The sequence below is a fragment of the Carassius carassius genome, chromosome 24, assembly GCF_963082965.1.
Source record: "Carassius carassius chromosome 24, fCarCar2.1, whole genome shotgun sequence".
Classification (NCBI taxonomy): Eukaryota; Metazoa; Chordata; class Actinopteri; order Cypriniformes; family Cyprinidae; genus Carassius; species Carassius carassius.
The window spans coordinates 28,826,086-28,847,843 of NC_081778.1; the positions used below are offsets into that span (position 1 = coordinate 28,826,086).

At 37.3% G+C, this 21,758-nt stretch overlaps 1 protein-coding gene across 1 annotated transcript; it reads left to right on the forward strand.

Annotated features, from left to right (window-relative positions):
• Window positions 1-10,438: 10,438 nt before the first annotated feature.
• LOC132103387 (nuclear receptor subfamily 2 group F member 5-like) lies at window positions 10,439-21,758 on the forward strand. The gene is made up of 4 exons (XM_059508454.1): window positions 10,439-11,170; window positions 17,226-17,506; window positions 18,234-18,480; window positions 20,202-21,758. Exons 1-4 carry the CDS (start codon window positions 10,804-10,806, stop codon window positions 20,516-20,518), a joined length of 1,212 nt encoding a protein of 403 aa, XP_059364437.1. The 5' UTR covers window positions 10,439-10,803; the 3' UTR covers window positions 20,519-21,758.

Genomic DNA, 21,758 nt, shown 5'->3' on the forward strand with positions numbered 1-21,758 from the left:
AGTTTAGTGAACAATGTTGAGATGTGTGTTTTTTGGCTTTAAAATACATTTCAATAATTACTCAAACAGATTGCATTACAAGCCTGCCATTAAAAGTCAAAGATTCAATCTCAGTACAATCTAAATTTCTCATTAAAATCAAATGATCTGAGCTGCTGTCCACATTAATGTCTAACTCTATACTCTACTGTATGGCAACAATTGTCTTTTATTTATTTATCTACTTTTAGGAGAAATCTCAGAAATCTCAAAACATAAGAGAACACTATTAAATCTACAGTTTTGAGTTGTTTTGTCTTTGCAAAAGACTCTAGAGATTCAGAACTTCTCAGTTGTTATTCATTTAGCAGCTTTGAGATGTTTCATTTAAAAAAGTTGAGACAAATGAGACTATGGTTGACATACTGTAACAGTAAAGAACTACAACATGTGGACAGATTATGCCATTTGATGCTTATATGACAAATGTTTGAGCTCATATTGAGAATTTTGATTTGATTGCAGATTTTGCACACTTGAACACAGTTTGAAGCATTGTTCAGATACATTTAATATAACAGAGGCATTTCTCTCAAGTTAAAAATGAGAAACTAGTGATTTAATACATGTTTGTTTTGCTGTGTAATAACCTTGTCTCTAATGTTTCTCCTAAAATAAAAGCAGAATAATAAATAGACACAAAAAAACATTTGATTGCACAGTTGTAATCCAATCTGAGACTGTTTAAAAAACTAAAGATACTCTAAAGATGACACATTACTGTTGAACATTTTAATTTTGTTTGCTTAAGACAAAAAGTTATGCAGAAGACCAAAAGTTTCCATTCTGAATCTTAATGCTGAGCAGCTGAGATCAAAGAAATGCCATTTAAAATTGTTCTTTCATACGTGTTTGTCTGTTGCAAATTTCAAGTAAAAGGGAAAAGTAACAAAGCAAGATAACCGCTTGACAAAGTGAGGCAGTATATCGAATGGCTCGACACTCACTCAACAGTTAGTTTGTTGTGGTGCACATGAATGGAACTAAAGCTGTGCACACACACTACCAAGGCAAGAATTACTCAGACGCAGTACAAGAAGCCTTTTCAGTCAGCCTCAAACACTGATTACATTGTAATGGTGCAATCAAAGCACAAAATGACAGAGGAGCTCCATAATACACCACTCATAATGGTCAGATGGTTCAAAAAAGCATTGTGCAAAGCTTTTAAGTTGCACAAGACTGTGGGCAGTTGAACAGGAGAGTGGGAATCGCACTTTTAAAATGCTCCCTTGATGTCACAGACTGGTTGCAAGATATTATATGTAATTGTGCTCCGTGGATCACAGGAACAAGGGGTATACATCGGATAGTCATCCTGAAAGTGTTTCTGTGTGTGTCTGTGTGTGTGTGTGCGAGTGTGTGGGAGGCTTGCAAGAACAGGAGATTTTTTGTGTTGGAGAAAAAGAGCCTTGGACACTTCATCTTCTCTTCTGTGCACTGCCAAAAAGGCCAGAGGTCAAATGTCAGGGTGAATGAAGAATTCCGAACTGCATGCCGGCAGATCGGGTTTCTGGGACGGGGGAGGGGAGGGAATAGCCCTAGAGCAATAGGTGCCAGTATATGTGTGAGCAACTTTTATTTAAAACATCTCCAAACTGCCCTTTAGCTCTGAGGCTTTATGAGGTTTCACTCAAAGTTGCACATATTTTCTCCAGACAAGAAAAGTTTTGCCTCCGAATGCATGATTTCCCAATAAGCACTGACCCCTGTGTTATGTGATGAACTCTGTTACAACAACAGAAGTAATTCATTTAAATGTGTGTTTTGTTTAGCATTTCATTTTGGGCTAAAAATTAATTTTTGCTGTGGTAAATGTAGTTCTTATGCACATTTGTGTGAAATTCAGAATGCTCAATATCATTTTGAAAAAGAAAAAGCATTTTCTTTTTTCCGTATAGACAGAATCAGTCACTCTGAGTAAACATTGTGATATTAAATTTTTTATTCCTTTTCTTTATTTGCTCAACAAAAAAAGTTTAAGATATTTAAATCAGTTCTACATTAATTGTTTTTCTTTCTTTCTACTATTTTAGTGGGTAAATTTTTCCCTTTTTGCTTTAGAACATCAAACAGAGGCAAACAAAATCAGTCTTGTAACTTGCGCTGGCTTTTTGTTTGTTAGAAAGCTTAGTCTTGGGATCTATAAAGGATAAACAGTTTTAGTCTTCTTTACTAGTGTCTCTATTGTGAACTCTGTAAATGATTGTCATCCAACATGTGCTCTGTGTCTCATGAGTGACTCTCAAACCAGAATAAGAGATTTCAGAGTGAGAGAATTCAGCTTATCATAGACTGTATTGTTTCATAAAGTTTTGCTACACATTTCTTTGCCATTTATTTTATGTTAGCTATTCACCCAAAGTTACTTTGAATAAAAGTTATGTATTTATTAAATAGATTATGTATTAATGTGTTATATACTAATAAATCTCTGACCACTCATTTATTTACCTATTAATATTTTTTTTTTACTAATATTAATGATGGTTATTTACATTATTTAATTTAAATAATTTATTATTAAGTAATATTCCCAGAATAATACATTCATCATTCAGCATTTCATCATCTTTGACTGTTCTTAACCCCGCTGCTGTGAGTCATTGCCCTGTATAATGTTTTTCTCAGCCCCTCTGAGAGTGTAATATTATCGTAGTGTGACATCGGCTCTATTCCAAATCCTAGTGTGCTGCCTTGCTGTCTACTCGCTATATACCTTCTAAGGCAGCATCCTTAATCAAGTGGAAAGTGACTGATTTGGAGCACTCTACATGGGTAACATAAAAAAGGTAGATTTAGAATGTTTTTGTTTTTTTATTTTACTTTGGCAGTAGCATGTTGCTTGGCTTCAAAACGCACAAATATAAGGTATAATAGCCTGTTATAGCTTTATGATGCCTGAAAATGCTGCCTACAACTAGGTTTTGGAACAGAGCCATCCTCTCCACCCCTCAGAGCACTGCATCCTCCACAGTACACCCTGCCAGAATGAATCGCCAATAATGGGGCATTTTACAGTATCACATCTTTAACCTCTTTCATGGACCACCTGCTCTGCAAAAGGCCATGGATCATGAAGGACCCAAACAAGTTGCTGATGATTCAGATTGGGTCCAAACCACTGAGTCTTGGCTTGACACCCAGCCCTCGGGGGAGTTTGAGTTCCATCCCATCTGAGTCCAGATCTTGGACTAATGGGGCAGTTTGTGGAGTGGAAAAGCTTTGATGCTGGCCTTTTTAACAACGTGTCCTTTCTATGATTAGGGTGAGAATTGGCCAGCAGGGTTCCAGAAGGAAAATGTAAACCACGGATTAGCTGGACTAATGACCCCTTGCCTGTCGTTGATGTTAATTAGTGTTAATTGGGGCCCCTGCACAGTTTTAGAGGGTTTCGGAAAGAGAAGAGGGGCCGACCTGCGCACGGTGGAGCTTTCAAAGCCAACCCTTTGCTTCATACACTAGAGCAGAAGCACTTGCGGCTGACAGCATCTCTCTGTTTGCTTTTCGCTCATTGTCAGAGCCGATTTGTTTTTGTCACAATGATTCCCGTTCACTTGGCTTGATCTTCACAGTTATTCAAGGGATCCGTTGTTGTTGTATTTTTTGGGGGGTGGTGGTCATGGGCTTTGATGCCCCAACCTCTTTCTATCCCACTCTAGATCCAATTTCTGAGCTAAAATGCCTTTGAATTTGCATACTCAATCTTTACGGATTAGGCGGTACCAAAGTGGTGTTTTGGCTTTGGCCGGCATGCTGTTATGCCTCATGCATCCGTATGGGTTTCTTAGTGTGAAGTGGGGCCCCAATTTGGTGGATTTTTTATGAAAGGGGCTAGCCAACACCTGGTATCACTTTATTTGTCCTTGTCCATCTCAGGTCTTGAAGGCTCAGGAATAGCTGGGCAATCGGGGCGGCCCCCGTGGACATCAGGACTGCCTTTGAAGGAGGGAAATGATGCCCCACATCGGAGCCTTGCCGATGACTTTACCAGTACCGTGACCTTTGTGACCTCATATCCCCCTTCCCACAGCTGCTGGCCCCCATTGGCCTTCACTGGACTGCGGTGGTGGAGTGAACAGAGAGCATTGGATGGGGGAAGAACGGCGAAAGGTCACCCGTTGGTCAGAAGGTTTTTATTGGGATTGGGAGGCAGAGGGAGAGGGAAAGAGTATGTGTTAAAGACCACCGTCTGAGATTTTAACTGCAGGGAATTTGGCCTCCCTTCCACGTGAAATCCAGACCGCTTGGACACCGTGTCTGATGCAAGGGCAGATTCTTCAGGCACCTTTTGGTTTAGGAAGAATCTGGGCTTGCATCGACAAGCTGTGCATTTAAACAGTATGAATGTTTTCTGGGAATCAAACCCATGATCTTGGCATTACTATTACCATGTTTTATATGTTAGGCTACAGTACATTTATACTTATGCATTAGGTAGACACATTTAAACAAAGCATTCAAGGTATACATTTAATGCATTCCCATGCATTCCCTAGGAAGCAAATCCATGACTTTGGCGTTGCTAGCAATGGGATGTTTTCGTATTTTGACTTTTTGTTTACCATGTTGCAAAACTATTTTGTCTAAGGATGCAACCAGATGTTCAAGATTTATGAAAACTAATGTAAACTTCAAGAACTGTCAAACGAAAATCCGTAATGATTGACCAAAAATGCTAATATAATGAAGACGTGCCCCAATCGTAGTCCTATGAGACTTTGACTATAATAAGCTTGACCATAACTTGACTCTTAATCTGTTCCAAAGAGCAGCAGTATAATTTTTCATGATTCTGCACGTTCCTGCTTATTTCCTGTATTTGCCTCTTTATCTGCTTCTGGACACAAAAATGACATGAACAAAAATGCTCTGCTAAAGATGTATTGATGGTACGTGTCAGCACTGTTCCACCCAGAACAGATTGCAACCCTCCATGGGTGGGTAATGTGTGCTTTTCAGGCGGGCGCCATGTCGGAGAAAAACAGTGAGAAAACACAAGGTTATCTGCAGATGTGACCCTCTATGTCACGCTCTCTCCGCTAGAGCCGCAGCACAGAGTCACAAGGACTTTCCCTCCAGTAGGCCTGCATGAGTAATTTATTGCTCCATCGCATGACTGAAGTCCGGGGGTAAAAATGGCCATAAACATCACATTATGGCAGAGAGGCTGGTGGGGGTGTTTAGCAAATCTGTTACAGCCCAGTATTTTGCCTTGTTAAGCTCATTGGTCACAGTCTTCCGGAATGATGATTTATAATCAGATATCTTTCTCCGGTGACGTGTTGTACATGAGTGCCATGTTTTGTGTTTCAGGAAAAGGCAAAGTCCATTTCCCTGTTTGAAAGATCAAAACAAAGTGCAATGAATGTAGAAAACCTGCATTGTGCTTTATTTTCCACCATCCATATTCTCATGCCTCTCTGTAGGCAATTAATTAAATTAATACATATCTCTAGACTTTACATAGGAGTGGGGGAAATAAATATTAAATGGCACACTTATGACTATCTCCTTGTGTGACAACTAACCCCGGTATCCCCCACACCATCTATCTTATATCTTTATTATCGCTCTGTTCTCTTTTGGCTGCTTTTTCCTTCTCTATAGGCATCTTTTTATGGAACTGACATTCCTGTCTAAAACAGAAGCTCTTGTTTAAGGAGTCACCCTCCAAACCAATCCCCTTTTTCATCTTCCTAGGTTTGAAGCCCAGGAGCAAAGGTCAAGACCCCCTCCAGCTTCAGAGGCATGTCAGGTCATGCTAGCCACATACTGTTGCTCTCCCTGTTTAGCACAGAAACTCCTAACAAGAAATGTGTGCATAGACAAGTGCTTGTTTTAGTGTTGCTTCAGAGAATTTTGTGATAGTCAATATCAGTTTTAGCTCAATAAACCCAGAAATTAAGAGCTTCAAGAACATCAATTTTGTTCTCAGGGCCTTTTTGAATGAAATATAATGTGGTATCTCAGTGGAAAACTAACAAACACTTGGAGGTTATTTTTTTCTGCGGTATGTCTTACTAGATGTTGGTTATGGCAGTACAATGCAGAACATTGTGGACTGAGCTTCAGGCGGGTATCCAGGTCATGAGGGTCATCAGTGCCTTTACCCGTATTTTGACTATATCAGCACATGGCAAGAGCTTCATATTGCTACCTCTGTGAAAAATGAGACTTGGATGCATAAACAGGAAAATAAATTAGGGAGAAATGCAAGACTCCTCAGAATAGATAAATAAATAACCAAATAAATCTAAAGGACATCGGGGTGAAGGCAGGCAACCCCATAGGGGTCAGTACAGGAACAGATAAATCTCTGTTAAAGACGCCATGCTTCACAAAGTCTAACCTCTTAATCAAGTCTAATCGGACAGAGGAAAGAGAGCACATTGTCCGAACAAACCACAATATGAAACACAAATGTAAAGGCACTCGTCCAAAATGTAAATATGTCTTTATAAGGGTGTCATATTACAAATCGAATTTTATAGACAATACTTTTATACATTTATAGAAAAATGCCATTGTATTGTGTTTTTTTTATTATACATTAATCTATAATGAAATACTATATATATATATATATATATATATATATATATATATATATATATATATATATATGCTGTGTTTGTAATCTATAAATCATATTATCATATAGCATCATATTATTTTTAATTCTTTTAAATTTAGATAACTATCTGATTTATGGTTGATAATTTCAAGTTGGAAAACAGTTCAAACAATTCAACAGTTTAGAAAGCTTCACAGCAATATTTGTCTTTTTTCTGATCTTTTAATTGATCTGTGAATAGGTGAAAAGATAAAAACTGATCATTCACTTCTCGAACATTAACTTTGTCTTTTCAGACAGACCCTGGACATTCAGAAAGTTGGACCTTCCAGGCCATATTTTGCCTCCCGCTCAGGTTACCTAAGTGATTGTTTACGGGTACATTTTTGGACTGGCTTGTCATTCACGTCAGAAACGGGGCACTGAATCGTGGGTCACAAACTGTCAAAGCTTCCATAAATTAACCTGCAAACCAGTGGCCTTTGCATTTCCTAGGCCATGCTATGTGGTCATATTTACTCCCTGACCTCAATCTGGGAATCACTGTGCCAGTTGCTACAGTCATCAGTCACCTCATACAAGGCATGAGCTCCCTGGGCATTTATCATGACATTCAATCAGAGCCAGAGATGCATCTGACATATGGATGTTTGTTCTGGTGATGATAATACAATTTGATATAGCTCCATTCAATAATAGAATTGCACTTTTGCAGATTCCATGATGCTCACATGTTGTTCCAAATCTGTATGTTGTCAAGATTGTTGTCATGTCAATCTTCATATTGACGTTCTGATGACAAATCACATTGTTTGTAACTCTTGGTCTCTTTCCTATTTTAGGACCACAGAAGACACAAGTTGACTAGCAAATAAGTTATTTTGACTACATTTATAATGTTTTTTGTACATTTTGAGCTTGAAAGAGTATAAACTGTCCTTATGGAAAAGAGCTGCATGATGATCTTTCAAAAATTCTCCTTTTGTGTTTCACAGAAAAAAAATAACAGCACAAGTTTGGAATAATATGAGTGTGAGTAAGTGCTTTAAATGAACCTCTTATTTAATGACATTAGAAAATTAGATTCATTTCATTTAGACATTTTAAATGCCATCACTGTGTAGAATTACACATAATCACCAAATAATGCCCTTGGTCACTATGCCACAGAATGATCTAATAGCCAGTCAAAAGGCTAAATGGAGGACAGGTAGGGTTACATATGACAACAATTAAGCTAAGCTAAAGGCCAACTTTATGGCCTCTAGCGCTAGAAGTGCCGTGTTAAACAGGGACAACAATAACATCAAGTTCTTTTCTTTGCATGCTGCCTAATTAGGGACCATATGTTTTGTGAGTATGTAAATAATTGATTTTCCTTCATTTCCATTTGTTTACTATATGCTTCATATTTAAACATGTTTTAACTCATTGTAAATAATGCTGGCAATGTTATGATTGTTTTATTGCTGTTGTTTTGCTAAGGCATCAACACAAAGATGAATGTTTACTTACCATAAACTCTGGACAGAGAGGGAGGCATTACTGTTTAAACTGGTTTATGGAATACTGCACTTACTCACTGAGGGAAATTTCCCACAGTGACGGAGGTGGGAAAATAAATTTAAATTAAATGTAAAATATTAATGCATATCTGGAACTAAGGTGCTCTTTAAATTTTTATACAAATATAAACAAAATATATAGAGATATAAAAATGCATAGTATATATAAAAAATATCTTTGATAAAGCCATCACATTTAGCGCTTGTTGCATAATGATGACATCTATGCTACCAGTTAATTTTCTTATCCTTATTTATTTTCCACAGTATTAGGAATTTGTGTTTATCGTAATTACTTCTCACAAGTGCAAATGGTTTATAAGTAAACAAATGTTGTTTTTTCAACAAATAGTTTCATAAAATGTCCATGACATAGGACAGGAAGTGTTTCCCTAATTCCAATACATAAATATTTATGCATAATTTTGTATTTTGGCAAATGTAGTATTTCATTAAGCAGTCATAAAAAATTCTGCAATAAATGAAGTCCACATTTACTGCATGAATATAAACAATACAATTTTGAAGAAAATCCCCAATAAATTCTTGCTGAAGTAAATTAGTACAGCTATCAATTTTAATTTGCATACAAACAAGGCTTTAAATAGGCATCAGTTAGTTCAGTTTTTCCTACACTTTCTCACAGCTTTTAATGGTAAACACGGTGCATGTCACTGTAATTTACACTGTGGCCTTTTGTGCATTAACAGCTTCCCAGTATGCTCATTACAGACTAAACTAACAGAAGTGAAGACTCCGGCGAGGAGCCTTTGTCAAATGTTGTAAACTCTTAACACCTCCACAACACATAAATAAAAACAAGGTAACTAACATCTAGATCCAATCATTTTGTTTTTCTCTCACTATAATTAAGTACACTGTAAAACATTTCACGTTGGTTAAACTTATAAACGAAAGTTCACCTGCTGCCTTAAAAATGTGAGTTAACTCAACTTACAGATACTCTTTGTTTCAACTCAAGAAGTTAAGTTTTACAATTTTTTAAACTAATGGTCATTTGTTGTTTCAACTTGATGCTCTGAGTTAAAACAACTTACTATGTTACATTATTAGTTCATGAAAACTCAAATCAGCTCATAATAAATAGACTTGTATCGGGTCTGCTCAAAATTTTTAAAAAATGTATTGAAATAAATTCAAGTAATGTACAAGCTTTAACATTGGTTTGAAAATACAAATTCTTGTAGGAAAACAGGTTTTAAAAATTTAAGAACACAAGTGCTTAAACATCCATTTCATCAAAACATCAAAGATTCTAGACAACAGTTAATTCAGCTTGTTTATTAATTTTGTACTGAAGTAATTAAAAGTGCACAGAAACATGTTCATGTCTTGGATTAAAATCAAAAGTCTTTTATGATAAAATTGAATGGCACAATTTGAAATTATTATAATTGAAATGTAGCAAATTATAGCTTTTTCTATCAATAGTTTCTGATTGAATTTTGATGAGAAAAAAAAATGTTTTTTTGTGTGCAATACTTTAAAAAATGCATGTAACACATGTACATGAATAATTTATTCTGTAACAGAACATTATGAAATAAAGTGTTAGATAATTGTCAGAATTCACAACTGCCACTTTTATTACCCTGGTAAATAATTATAATAAAAAATAAATAAATAAATAAAAAATCAGTGTTAACGTCTCTTCTCAAGATCTTTGAGATTCGCTCTGACTGAGATTGTTAAACAATTCAAATTAACTGTGCAATAGCTGTGCCTTTGTCCAATTGGACAAAGACTTTTTTTCTAGCACCTCCACTGACCAGTTGAGAAGCTCAGTGAATCCAAGCCCCGCCCCATGCGAAGGCGTCATATACTAATATGGTCACTGTATCCTTATAAGCAATGTGGTGGGAGGAGCTCCGGTAACCACGGCTGTTTAGTGTCACTTTCACCGAATTCTTATCTACGGTTCTCAGAGATGAAACGGACATCTGGCGAGTGAAACACGCCGAATCTTCTCTTGTGAACATAACCTACAAGTTTGGACGGATTATTTAGGAATGTTCCTGGTACAAAGAACGGTCATCCGAAAATAACTCATTCGTTTGAATTTTATTTACACCATTTTTTTTCCGCAATAATATTTCGTGTGTGCACTTTGGACGAAGATTACGATTTGGTGTCGGGTCAGTGTGATGACTGGCAAACGCTCTTTGTTTTATTGTTTCCTTTAAATAATCTATCTAATAATAATACATAGTCTACATCCGATCGCGAGTTATATTACATTTAAAGCAAAACTTCACACGTGGGATTTCGAGATCGTGAAGTTTCACACGGATGGTCTTCTCGTGTTCGCTCGGACAAATCGCGCTCAAAAATTGACACTGTTCGGAGCAATTAAAACTTGAACATGTTTTTTGGATTTCTCACGCAATAATTATGTCACATTCCTATTTGCTTTGTAAGTATTCCATGACCTCTTCTGAGTAGAGAAGTAAAGTTAGCTCAGTCAAGTTTTTGGCGTTGGAAGATCTGTGAGGTGGGAAGTCTATCTCCAAGAGGGTCATTCAGGATCGTTTGAACTCTCCTCCCCGCTAGAAACGAGTCGCATTGTATCGGTCTTTACCACAGACAGTGTTGCGGGATAGCATGGCAATGGTAGTAAATCAGTGGCAAGAGAACATTTCGGCTGATCCCGGGTCCCAGCTGCAAATGTGCAGTCAGGAGCCCGGCGGGACACCGGGAACTCCATCAGGTTCAACCCCAGGCAACGACGCGCTCTCCGGGGACAAAATTCCCAACGTGGACTGCATGGTGTGCGGGGACAAGTCCAGCGGCAAACACTACGGCCAGTTTACCTGCGAGGGCTGCAAGAGCTTCTTCAAGCGCTCGGTCAGACGGAACCTGAGTTACACCTGCCGGGGGAACCGAGACTGTCCCATCGACCAGCACCATCGGAACCAGTGCCAGTACTGCCGGCTGAAGAAGTGCTTGAAAGTCGGAATGAGGAGAGAGGGTAAGATCTGCTGCATGCATTCGACAAATACACGCTTTTAAACCCCTGGATAGGATAAACCTGATCAGAAATGTAAAATGATTCAAATATTATAGCTGAAGCTGGGAGACATTACTAAAGTTGGTGTCAAACCAAAGCAAGGGAAATAATGGTTCATTAGTGGTTCTCTTTAAATCAAGAGCATTATGGTTTTATAAGGTTCTATGGTTCTTTGAAGATTAAAGCAATTATTTTTGTGACATTACAGGTTCTTTAGATCAGTGTTTTGTTTTTATTTCATTAAGGTACCAAAGTCTTAAAAAACAGTTAAAAAATAACCATCACTATGGCATTTAGTTCTAAATAGAAATTTTACTGTAAACATTTTTTTTTCTGGACAAAAGCATAGTTGCTATACATTGTTACTAAGGTAATCAGTCTCTTTCAAACAGAATCCTTATATTTTTTCTTAAACACATCCCGATGTCTGAGGTAACAGATATCATCTTACCAAAGTGTTTTTGTTAACAACAACCAAAAAAAATGTTGAAAAAATATGATTACCATGGAATATTTTTGGAAGCATTTTTACAAAGGTATTTCCCACTAGAATTGAAAAATGATGTTTATCGTAATTGCTGCTTGTAAAATCAAAGCGATGAGTTCATTACACTTCATTTTACCTTATTACTGAGCATGAAATTCTGAAAGTTAGATATAACAAATATTATTGTGTAGTGGCTATTTTACTGTCATTCTTAAAACTAAAGTTTACCATAGCATAATCTGAAGAACTTGCAATGTAACATTAAAAACAATTTCTCCAAAGAATTTAAGACTCCTAAACACAACAAAAGTTTTTTCATAAGAATGATAAACATAAACACCATTAATGAATATTTATTTTATGAGTGATGGATTTTTCCAGTTTTAAGTATTATGCAATTTAATAAGTTGTTGTCCACTCTGCAGTTAATTGTGAAAACTACAAGTTCCTTATTCATTATTACAAATTAGATTTGTCTAGTCATGATTTCAGATTGAAAAAACCTCCTTTCTAGTCTGTTGACCTTTAATGTGAATATGAGCTTCGTTTCAATGAAAATATGGGTCCATAATTATTCTGTAGTCACATTTATAATATTGCATTTCTGTCAAAGTAGACACTAACCTAACCTATAACTCAAGTCTTGTAATTTGGCTGCTTCGGGATTTTCCAATCATAGTGGCCAGTTGAATTAGAAAAAATATCAACAGTAAATATTGGAGACCGGGGCTAGTTGTCACAAGGGAATGAGAGTCATAACAGTTAAAAGTCCAGTTATTCAGTGGTATTATTTTTTTGACGTTGGTTTATGTTTTTAATATAATTTATTAATTTGTTCCATGACTTGTTTTGTTTCTCATGATTGATTTACTCTTTTCATTTTTAAATGAAAGCCTATGACAGGCTGTTCCATTTTGACAACTTTCCCCATATAGTGTGATGAATTTGGTGGAAGCTAAAATGTATAAGCTTTTAAATCATTTTGAATGACAGCCTATATGTTTTGTGCTTTTATTTGAATTTGTGATAAAATCAGCTGCCTCAACAGTTTAGTTAAGACAAGACATTGCTTAAACTGTCTGCACGCATTTATTTAAATCTATAATATGCATTTTCTTCTTCACTCAGATTGTGTTGCATTTGCACAGACAAAATACATATAGACAGGAACACATGCAGCCTCACTGCACCCTCCTTCTTTTCATTCATAAATTATGTCTTCTCTGAATAATGCAATTCGGTCACTTGTAAAGAGACACAACTTGTATTAAGCCATTACAGGTAATCTGCATACACAGTTTGAGCCAAACAAACAAAACACTTGGTTCATGTACTGTAGTCCTTGCATGAGTTTTATGTTTAATATTTATATATCCATCCATATGGCCTGTAGTGAACCAATGTTTTGCACTTTCTAAAGAGTCCTTCCAAGGTTCAAATTAATGCACTCACAGTCTTTGATACAGTAAGTATGTATATAGCTAAATTAATAAACTACAGAAATATCATAAAATATTCATAGTTTGTGATACAGTTTCTACTCAAGTGTCGTGTCTGGGCTCCTTAAATATTGTATAGTATATAAGTGAAGTATGAGTGCAAAATAAATCAGATGTGCACCTGATTATTTCAGGTTGATCTCATTCACTAGTGCATGTAATCCTTGAGTGTTATATCGATATATAGATTTGGTGTGCTTTATGATACTCTAACAAATATTCCTGCACTACTTGATTAAAGGAAGATGGAAATATTAATGCATAAAGAGTTTGTATAGTCAATAGATCTAGTAAATGGTTCAGATATCAGGTAGATAATGCCTGGGGTACCACTGCTCTGCACATTTCTCTCTTATTTGATGCCTCAGTTCAGTTAATGGATCTGAATCAGGTGTGTTAAATAAGGAAGACATACAAAATGACTGGAACAATGAATCACTGGTATAGATCATTGCTAGCCTTGAAACACTTGAACTTTTGCATGGCTTGATTGTTATGGATGAGGTCAAACACATTTCTCTGTAAGGTTCTTTGTTTTCTCCAGCACTCAGAAATCCCACTCTCCTACAAGTTCATCACGTGCACTTGGTAATGAATGGAGTAGAATCACTCTGCTGCTTACACAGACCCTCACACACGTACAGAATGTACTCACATACACATGTACTTTTTAGTGCAGATTTCTGACAGAATGAATAAACAGAATGTGACCTTTCTCTTAAAAAAATATATGGTTTTTACAACTTGATTCCTCATGAGAAGCTTCTGGAGATGTTCTGTGGAAACTTTAAAGAAGCCAGAAGTGCGTCAGTTGATGTAACCCAACACAAAGAAACACATCTGTCATTATTTACTCCTCCTCAGGTTGTTATTCCATTTTATCTGAGGAACACAAGTGAACATTTCTAAAAAAAAAAATCTTAAATAATGAAGAATATATATGTTTGGAATCTACACATAAAGGTTCCAAAAGAGCGTTTTCACAGCAATTCCGTAATGGAACCATCAACACCAATAAACTTTTTAAGAGTGTAAATCTATTAACAGATTGATCTGAAGGATTCAGCTAGTGCGTTCATGTCTAAGACGCACAGAGATGATCTTCCTCCTTGCGCTCCTCTTCTTCGATCGCTCTACCTGTTTTTAAACCTTAAGGCTGCTCTTGACATGACTGACATTCCAGCTTGACAAAGGGCGCTTCTGATTGAAAGAAAGCAATGTGATTGCCTTGTCAGTTCCACAGGCTTCTGCAAGTACGTGCATCTGCTGGAATGCTCTGTGCGCAAGGCCGTGACCTTCGTCAGAACTAGAAAACTACCAGTATGAACTGACATTCACAGCAGAAGTGCTGGGATACAAAATCTCATAGACTTTCATTGAATGAATATAGACCAGAATATATAGAGAGATTTGGGGGTGGGATTTTTTTGTTTTAAGGCAGTAAAGCAGCTGGGTTATTACTTACTTAAAACTAAACATTTTTGTAATTGAAATAAAATAACTAATAAAATACAGTCTAAAAAAACAAAATTGTTAAAACTAACAAAAAAAAACTGTAATAATAACAACTAATAATAGATAAAAGTATGTCAGTGATACTAAATCACTTGTAAGCAACCAACCACAATAATCTCACACCACAGAAAGGCACAAATCTATTACAAATATGGAATCCAAGCAGTTTTTTGTATACAATTGCCCAGGATGTGAAAATGTCACATTAGGACTTTGGCAGATGTCCACCATGTGCTGCTTCTGCCGAGCGCCTCTGGAAATGTGCTGAAACTGTAACTTCATCCCATGACCTATAAGTCAGTCACTTCCCATGTGCAGGGTGAAATATAGGTCAATGGAAAGTAAACATTAATAATAGACAGGATCATAGCAAAGTCCAAATGTGACGGTTCTCTGTGGGGTTTGGGTAAATATCACTCTGCCACCTGGTAGATTGGCTAATCCTGCTGTTCAACCCGTTTAAACAGGTGACCTCCGGCAGAGGTGACTCTTCCTTCTAGCTGATTTGCTGTGGAACGCAAAGCCTTATGATTCTTTAAACACTGTCAGATAATTATTTTTCTCCTTTTAAAGGGATTTAAACAAAGTTTTAGGAATCTGTTGATATTGTAAAATTAAGAAATTATAAAAAAAAATTGCACTGTATCCATCTAACTAAAAGAACGGGCATAATAATTATTAAGACATTGTTTTTACTCTGTTGTTATCCTAATAATATGCTAATAGTTGTTATTGTTAACTAAAACTATAAAAATACTATTTATTAATTGAAATAAAGCTTTAAATAAAAATGAATATAAATATTAGATGAAAAACTTAAAAAATGTAATTGTTGCCTTGACAAGTTGCAGTACTAAAATGACTAAAACTAAAAATAAATGAATAATAAAAAATGTCACACATTGTTGCTCCTCAAATATTGTGCACCTGTCCCCACCCTCCTTGTCTTATAGTATGTCGGAGCTTCATCACAACATGTTTAAGGAGAGAGCAACAAACAGTGAAAAGAAATGAGGAACAGGAAGGTACAGCTACCGTAACTTTTGACTTTTGTGTGTGAGTCGAGTATTAGCTTGTTCTCTTATTGATTTATAAGAGCCTCATAGGAATGCAGTTCAGCTTCAGTTCTGAAGAAATGTAGGCTGCAAGAGTGCCCCCTTTTTTATTTTTTTATTTACAGTTTTGCATCCTGAGTTTCTGTATTGCTTTATGCAGAGAGCTAAGTAATGTGCGAAAAAGGCCCAGAAAATGCTCTTCTTTTGAACTTTGTTCATCAGAGAATCCTAAAAGAGAATATGCTTGTAGTTTCCACAAAAATATTAAGCAGCACAAGTGTTTTATAATGTTTCTAGAATTATTTCTGAAGGATCATGTGACATTAAGACAGGAGTAATGATGCTGAAAATACAGCTTTGATCACATGAATAAATTACATTTGAAAAGATATTCAAATAGAAAACACTTATTTTACATCGTAATAATATTTCACAATATAACATTTTTTTTAGGCAGTTTTGATCAAATAAATGCAGCCTTAAATTTAAAAAAATCTTACTGACTCCAAATTTTTGAACGAAAGTGTGTTTACTTAAGGATCCTAAAGGAAACTCTGAGTGTATATCACATCATAATTAAAGTGTTGTGTTGTTGTTTCTTTCTTTTAATCACTATTGTGATCCCTGATCTTATGTGATTCCATTGCTAGAGGTTACTGAGTGCCTGTATTGTTGGTCATAGTGGGTGTTTCTACCACTGGATGCCCTAATCTGATTGGTGGGCTGATGCTGACACTCTCAAATATCTGTCAATTAATCTGCCTGGATCTGCCTACACTTTCTATATTTGTAGTTTCTCAGCCCTTGTTCCTCTTTTTAGTCATTCTTTCAACCTCAACTCTCCCTTACCTTTCATCTGATTCAGGGTGTGCATTCTTAAAATGTGCCAAACAAATCATTAAAATAAAATGATAATGATATCTTCAGGTCCTGGTCTGTCATTTATGAGGAGCAACTGAGATAATGTTGACACTTACACCAAACTCTATTATGTCTGTGAAAGAGTTACATTTTCCTCTGGGTTTTTGTCACTCTCTTACACACACACAGTCTCTTTTTCATTCTGTGTTCATTTCATGCTCCCTCTGGTTTATAGTTAATGGAGTTATTGGCCAGACAGCAGGATAGTTAAACAGGTGTTTCCCAAATGGGCACTGAGCTGCGTCGTTACAGGAATGGACTCTGCTTTGCCCTTCGCCTCTGGCTGCACCATTTGTTTGAAGAAGTGTGAAAAACACCATTTCACCCATAGTATTCACTCACTCATTACTCATTGATGGATAGCAGAGGGTCGGCATCTCTCTGATGGGTTTCACAGATGCTATGACTTCAGTCACTTAGACATTAGAAAGCAGAAGGGGACTTGATCTATTGTGGCGGATGGATTTGGTAGTTTTTGCAAGTAAACACATCAATATCCACTTCTAATGGCTCTTTGCTTTTTATTTTCTCTTCCTCAGCTGTCCAAAGGGGTCGCATGTCCAACTCGCAGTCCAGTCCAGGACAGTATCTGAGTAATGGGAGTGACCCTTACAATGGGCAGCCGTATCTCTCGGGCTTTATCTCTTTGCTCCTACGGGCCGAGCCATACCCCGCATCCCGCTATGGAGCCCAATGCATGCAGTCCAACAATCTAATGGGCATTGAGAACATCTGTGAATTGGCCGCCCGTTTGCTCTTCAGCGCCGTGGAGTGGGCGAAAAACATCCCTTTCTTTCCTGACCTGCAGCTCATGGACCAGGTAAATCACGTTCATAAAAATATATTACTTAATGTAATTTTATATTTTAACTAATATATATATTTTTTTAATTGACAGAACATGACATGCAAGAATAAATAAATACATTTTGCGCACAATTTACAAATTCATTCTCTCAATTTATAAATCGTGTGTATGATTTAGCAAATCGAGGGGATGAATTCTTAAATTTAGCGCACAATTTATAAATTGACAGAACGGATTCAAAAATCGTGCACACAATTTAGCCTACTATTTGTTTCCTGCATGCCATGTGCGGGACTCTATAATTTGTATTTCTCATTTTTTATAATTTTATTTTATTTGAAAGTGGTATGAAGGCCTGGTAACATCAGCTGAATATATATATATATATATATAATTTTTTTTTTTTTTTGAGTAACATGCCCTGATTAACTGTTTACAATAAAACTAGGAACATGCATTAAGAAATTAAATTAAATTAAAGCAATAAATCATCACTGTGGTTTTACAACGGATGAGGGATGAATAAAAGACAGCAATGTTTTTTATTTTATTTTAAATGTATGTAATTTTTCTGCCAAGTAATATATATTTCTTATTTATTTTAGGACTTTGAACAAGAAACGCACACATATTTGTGTTTATGGATTTTTATGTTATAAAGTTTCTTTTTTTCAGTACTTTTAATTATTAAAAAGATCACTCTCTTGTAATCTCTCACGATGTGCCTTTTCGTGTGTAGGTGGCGCTCTTGCGCATGTCGTGGAGTGAGCTGTTCGTTCTGAATGCTGCTCAGTGCTCTATGCCGCTGCATGTAGCACCCCTGCTGGCCGCTGCCGGTCTACACGCCTCTCCCATGTCAGCTGAACGAGTGGTGGCCTTCATGGACCACATTCGTGTCTTCCAAGAGCAAGTGGAGAAACTGAAAGCCCTTCAGGTCGACACGGCTGAGTACTCCTGCCTGAAGTCCCTCGTACTCTTCACCTCTGGTAAGAATAACTAACCTTAAGGCTACTTGATTTTATTTGATTAGTATTAACTGTATGAGTCGATTTTAGAAGCAAACTTCGATTTTAGAAGTTTCCATCCCTAATAATACCATTTAGAAAACACCTGGATCTGTTTTGTTGATCTGTTTAGGTCTAATTATCAGTAGTACTGATTATTTTGTGAGGTGTCCAATCCTGTTTGTTATTAAATAAACTAAATAAATAGAAAGGGTAAGTTACCTGATTACATATATACAGAATTTCCTTTGCCGTTGCTAAATGCTTTGGTACAGAGCTTCAGACTCGCTGGTTTAAGATGATTCCATGCTCTATAGGGCTGGGCAAAAAAATAGATTTTTCGATTAATTGAATTTTAAAATGATGTCGATTCTATATTGATTCTCAAAAGCCGCGAATCGATCTTTTCCAGTATTTCAGCACACATTTAAAACAAGATCTGATTAACATGAATCTTATCCGTTATCAGTTAATCTTACTTCTTTTTATTAATTCACCATTTGTAAACTGATGTCTACTGGTAATTTTTTAGAAATATCAATAACATTTGTACTAAAACTATATTCACTGAATGTAATAAATAAATCTGAGAATCGAAACAGGACATCTGAATCGATACCCAGCCTAAATGCCCTACCTGTCAGAAACCTTTTTCCAGCCCAGACTTGCACTTTTCCAAATGGTTGGCTGAACCCACCACTCTCGATTCATTTTTTTTATTTTTATCACTCAATCCTTCATGCTTTCATCTATTATTGAAACCAGGCAAGCAGCCCCCCGCCCCACCTCAACGTCCACCAACATGACTGAATTATGCATGCTGAGTTGCAGCAATAGGGATTCGCTTCAGTCGGGCTGTGACCTACATAACCTCTGTAGCCCAAGGCATCAATGTGATCCATCCTGCAATTCCAGCCAAAGCCCCCTCGACCCCCTGCCAGGACTCGCCGGCATGAGCTAACAGGGACAGACAAACTCTTGTGGCCCGTAACATCAGCCCAAACCTCCTATCACCTCACATCACCCGACAGTCCTCTAATGTCAGCCAGTCACCCCGATTGCCCAACGTGGTACAGTGGCAGCTCCCAGTGCATTCACACTGTGAAACACAAAGACAGAAGGGGATGCCTTTGCCATCCAACTCCAGCGCGAGGGGGGCTGGTGTAGAAGCACGCAAGGTTCGTCACCGCTGACATTATGCCAGGGACTGACGCATCAGTGCCCCCCTTACAAAATGCTGCCTACCGTAACTATAGATGTCTTTATCTGGACTCATGGGACAGAAGTGGCTGCTTTGTCCCGCTCAGTGGGTAACCTCGCCCTCATAGAAATATAAAGCAATTAATCTTTTGTTAGCAGAACTGAAGCTCAGCAGAATTAGGTGCGTACACCAACGATAAGTAGCGTGACAGAGAGAATGACAAAGGGGATCATGCTTTAAACTAAATTTACAGTTCTACACTTTTACGCACTTGATTATTTCAGATGTGTCTTTTTCAGTTAGAACCCGCAATCCAGTTTAACTAGGAGTTAATGCACATGGATGGATGGATGGATGGATGGATGGATGGATAGATAGATAGTTAGATTGATTGATTGATTGATTGATGGATAGATGGAAAGATGTAGAAAGATGGATAGATGGGTTGATAGATACTACAGTATTCCTTAATTTTCACTTCTGTTTTTACTTTTTTCTTCAGATGCCATGGGTCTCTCTGATGTGGCCCATGTGGAGAGCATCCAGGAAAAGTCCCAGTGTGCTCTTGAGGAGTACGTGCGGAACCAATACCCCAATCAACCCAATCGATTCGGCCGCCTGTTGTTACGACTGCCCTCCCTACGCATTGTTTCTTCTCCCGTTATCGAACAGCTATTCTTTGTACGACTGGTAGGCAAAACTCCCATTGAGACGCTACTGCGGGACATGCTGCTTTCTGGTTCCAGCTACAATTGGCCTTACATGCCCGTCCAGAGAGACCGGCCCATCTCGCTCCATTACAATGAGAACGGGCCCTGATCCTGCCCCAATAATCCATATCACACCCCCGCCACCATGGGGTCATGGCCAGTACAGAGAATCTGTCAGCAAGCCACACCCCTTTCTGCCACATCAAAACCTGCTAACTTAACATGAACCACCAGCCGTTTGTTTTGTAAATGGGAATGGACCACAGCGTACATATAGACACAGAACTGTTTCCTACAGAGGTTTTCTATGAACGAGGACTGTTTGGCCCAAAGTGCCCCATCCATTCCTGATTTTGAAGCAACCAGAAGCTATTAAAGCTGATGCCAAAACTTTACCAGAACAGCTATTAGATGGACCTCGAAAACTGCAACACTTTTATATTAACAGGACAGTCAAGATTCTGTCCATTTGGCCAGGGTGGGGGTGGGAGTTGTATTTCACTTCAAGTACAACCAAAAGAAAGGCATAACTCTTGCAGGACTCATTGGAGAGAAAGCCATTGCCAAAGTAGGACAGGCAACTGAACTCTCTAGAGCTTTTTCTGGAACTGATGACTGAGGTGAAATTCTGCTTGTCTTGTTGATTTTTGCGTTTAGGTATCTGATGAAGTGGGAAGACTTGAAAGACGCACTTGAAACCAGCCAGATAACCTTCACTTTACGCATTTTTATCAGCTGCATCCAAATATTCAGCACATCTAGACAGAATGTTGCCGTGTCAAGCATAATATGCATCTTGTTAAATACAGGAGTTAGCTCCTGTAGCTTCAAGAAAAAAAAAACACTTGGGTAAAGTAGGGAATTCTGGAACGTTTGGGAATGTCGGGAAAGCTCTGATGTGTCCAAGCCAACATATTCTATGCTAACTTTACCATATTCTAGCTGGGTTGTGATGGGATAAAGTCTCATTGGATTGTGTACAGTGTTGAGTGAGTGGGCAGTCAAATGTGCAAAAATTACCCAGATTACCCTAATTGACTTGACAAACTCAAGACCTCAATTATGCCAATAGTCTGCCTTTGATGACCAGGTTTATTGTGTAGCAAACTATAGGTTTCATCAAGTATTTTTGTTACTTTCTTGCTCAGTTGAATATGTTTAAACCCCCATGTCACATTTTTAACATGGCACTATAGCTTTTAAGGCAGCGTTTGGATATAAAAGCCATTGGGACCTTTAAAAGCAGGACCTGTTGTATTAGTTCACAGAATATTTCTATCAAAGTATGTTTTTCTGTATTTTAGGTTTGGAAAAATGAATTCATGAAATAAAATCTGTCATTCACAGAA

Bases quoted from the DNA above. Each gene is read 5' to 3' on its own strand.
- LOC132103387 (XM_059508454.1), top strand. From the start codon at position 10,804: ATGGCAATGGTAGTAAATCAGTGGCAAGAGAACATTTCGGCTGATCCC. The intron at 17,507-18,233 runs GTAAATCACGTT...TTTCGTGTGTAG, and splicing joins ACCTGCAGCTCATGGACCAG to GTGGCGCTCTTGCGCATGTC. The intron at 18,481-20,201 runs GTAAGAATAACT...TTTTTTCTTCAG, and splicing joins CCTCGTACTCTTCACCTCTG to ATGCCATGGGTCTCTCTGAT.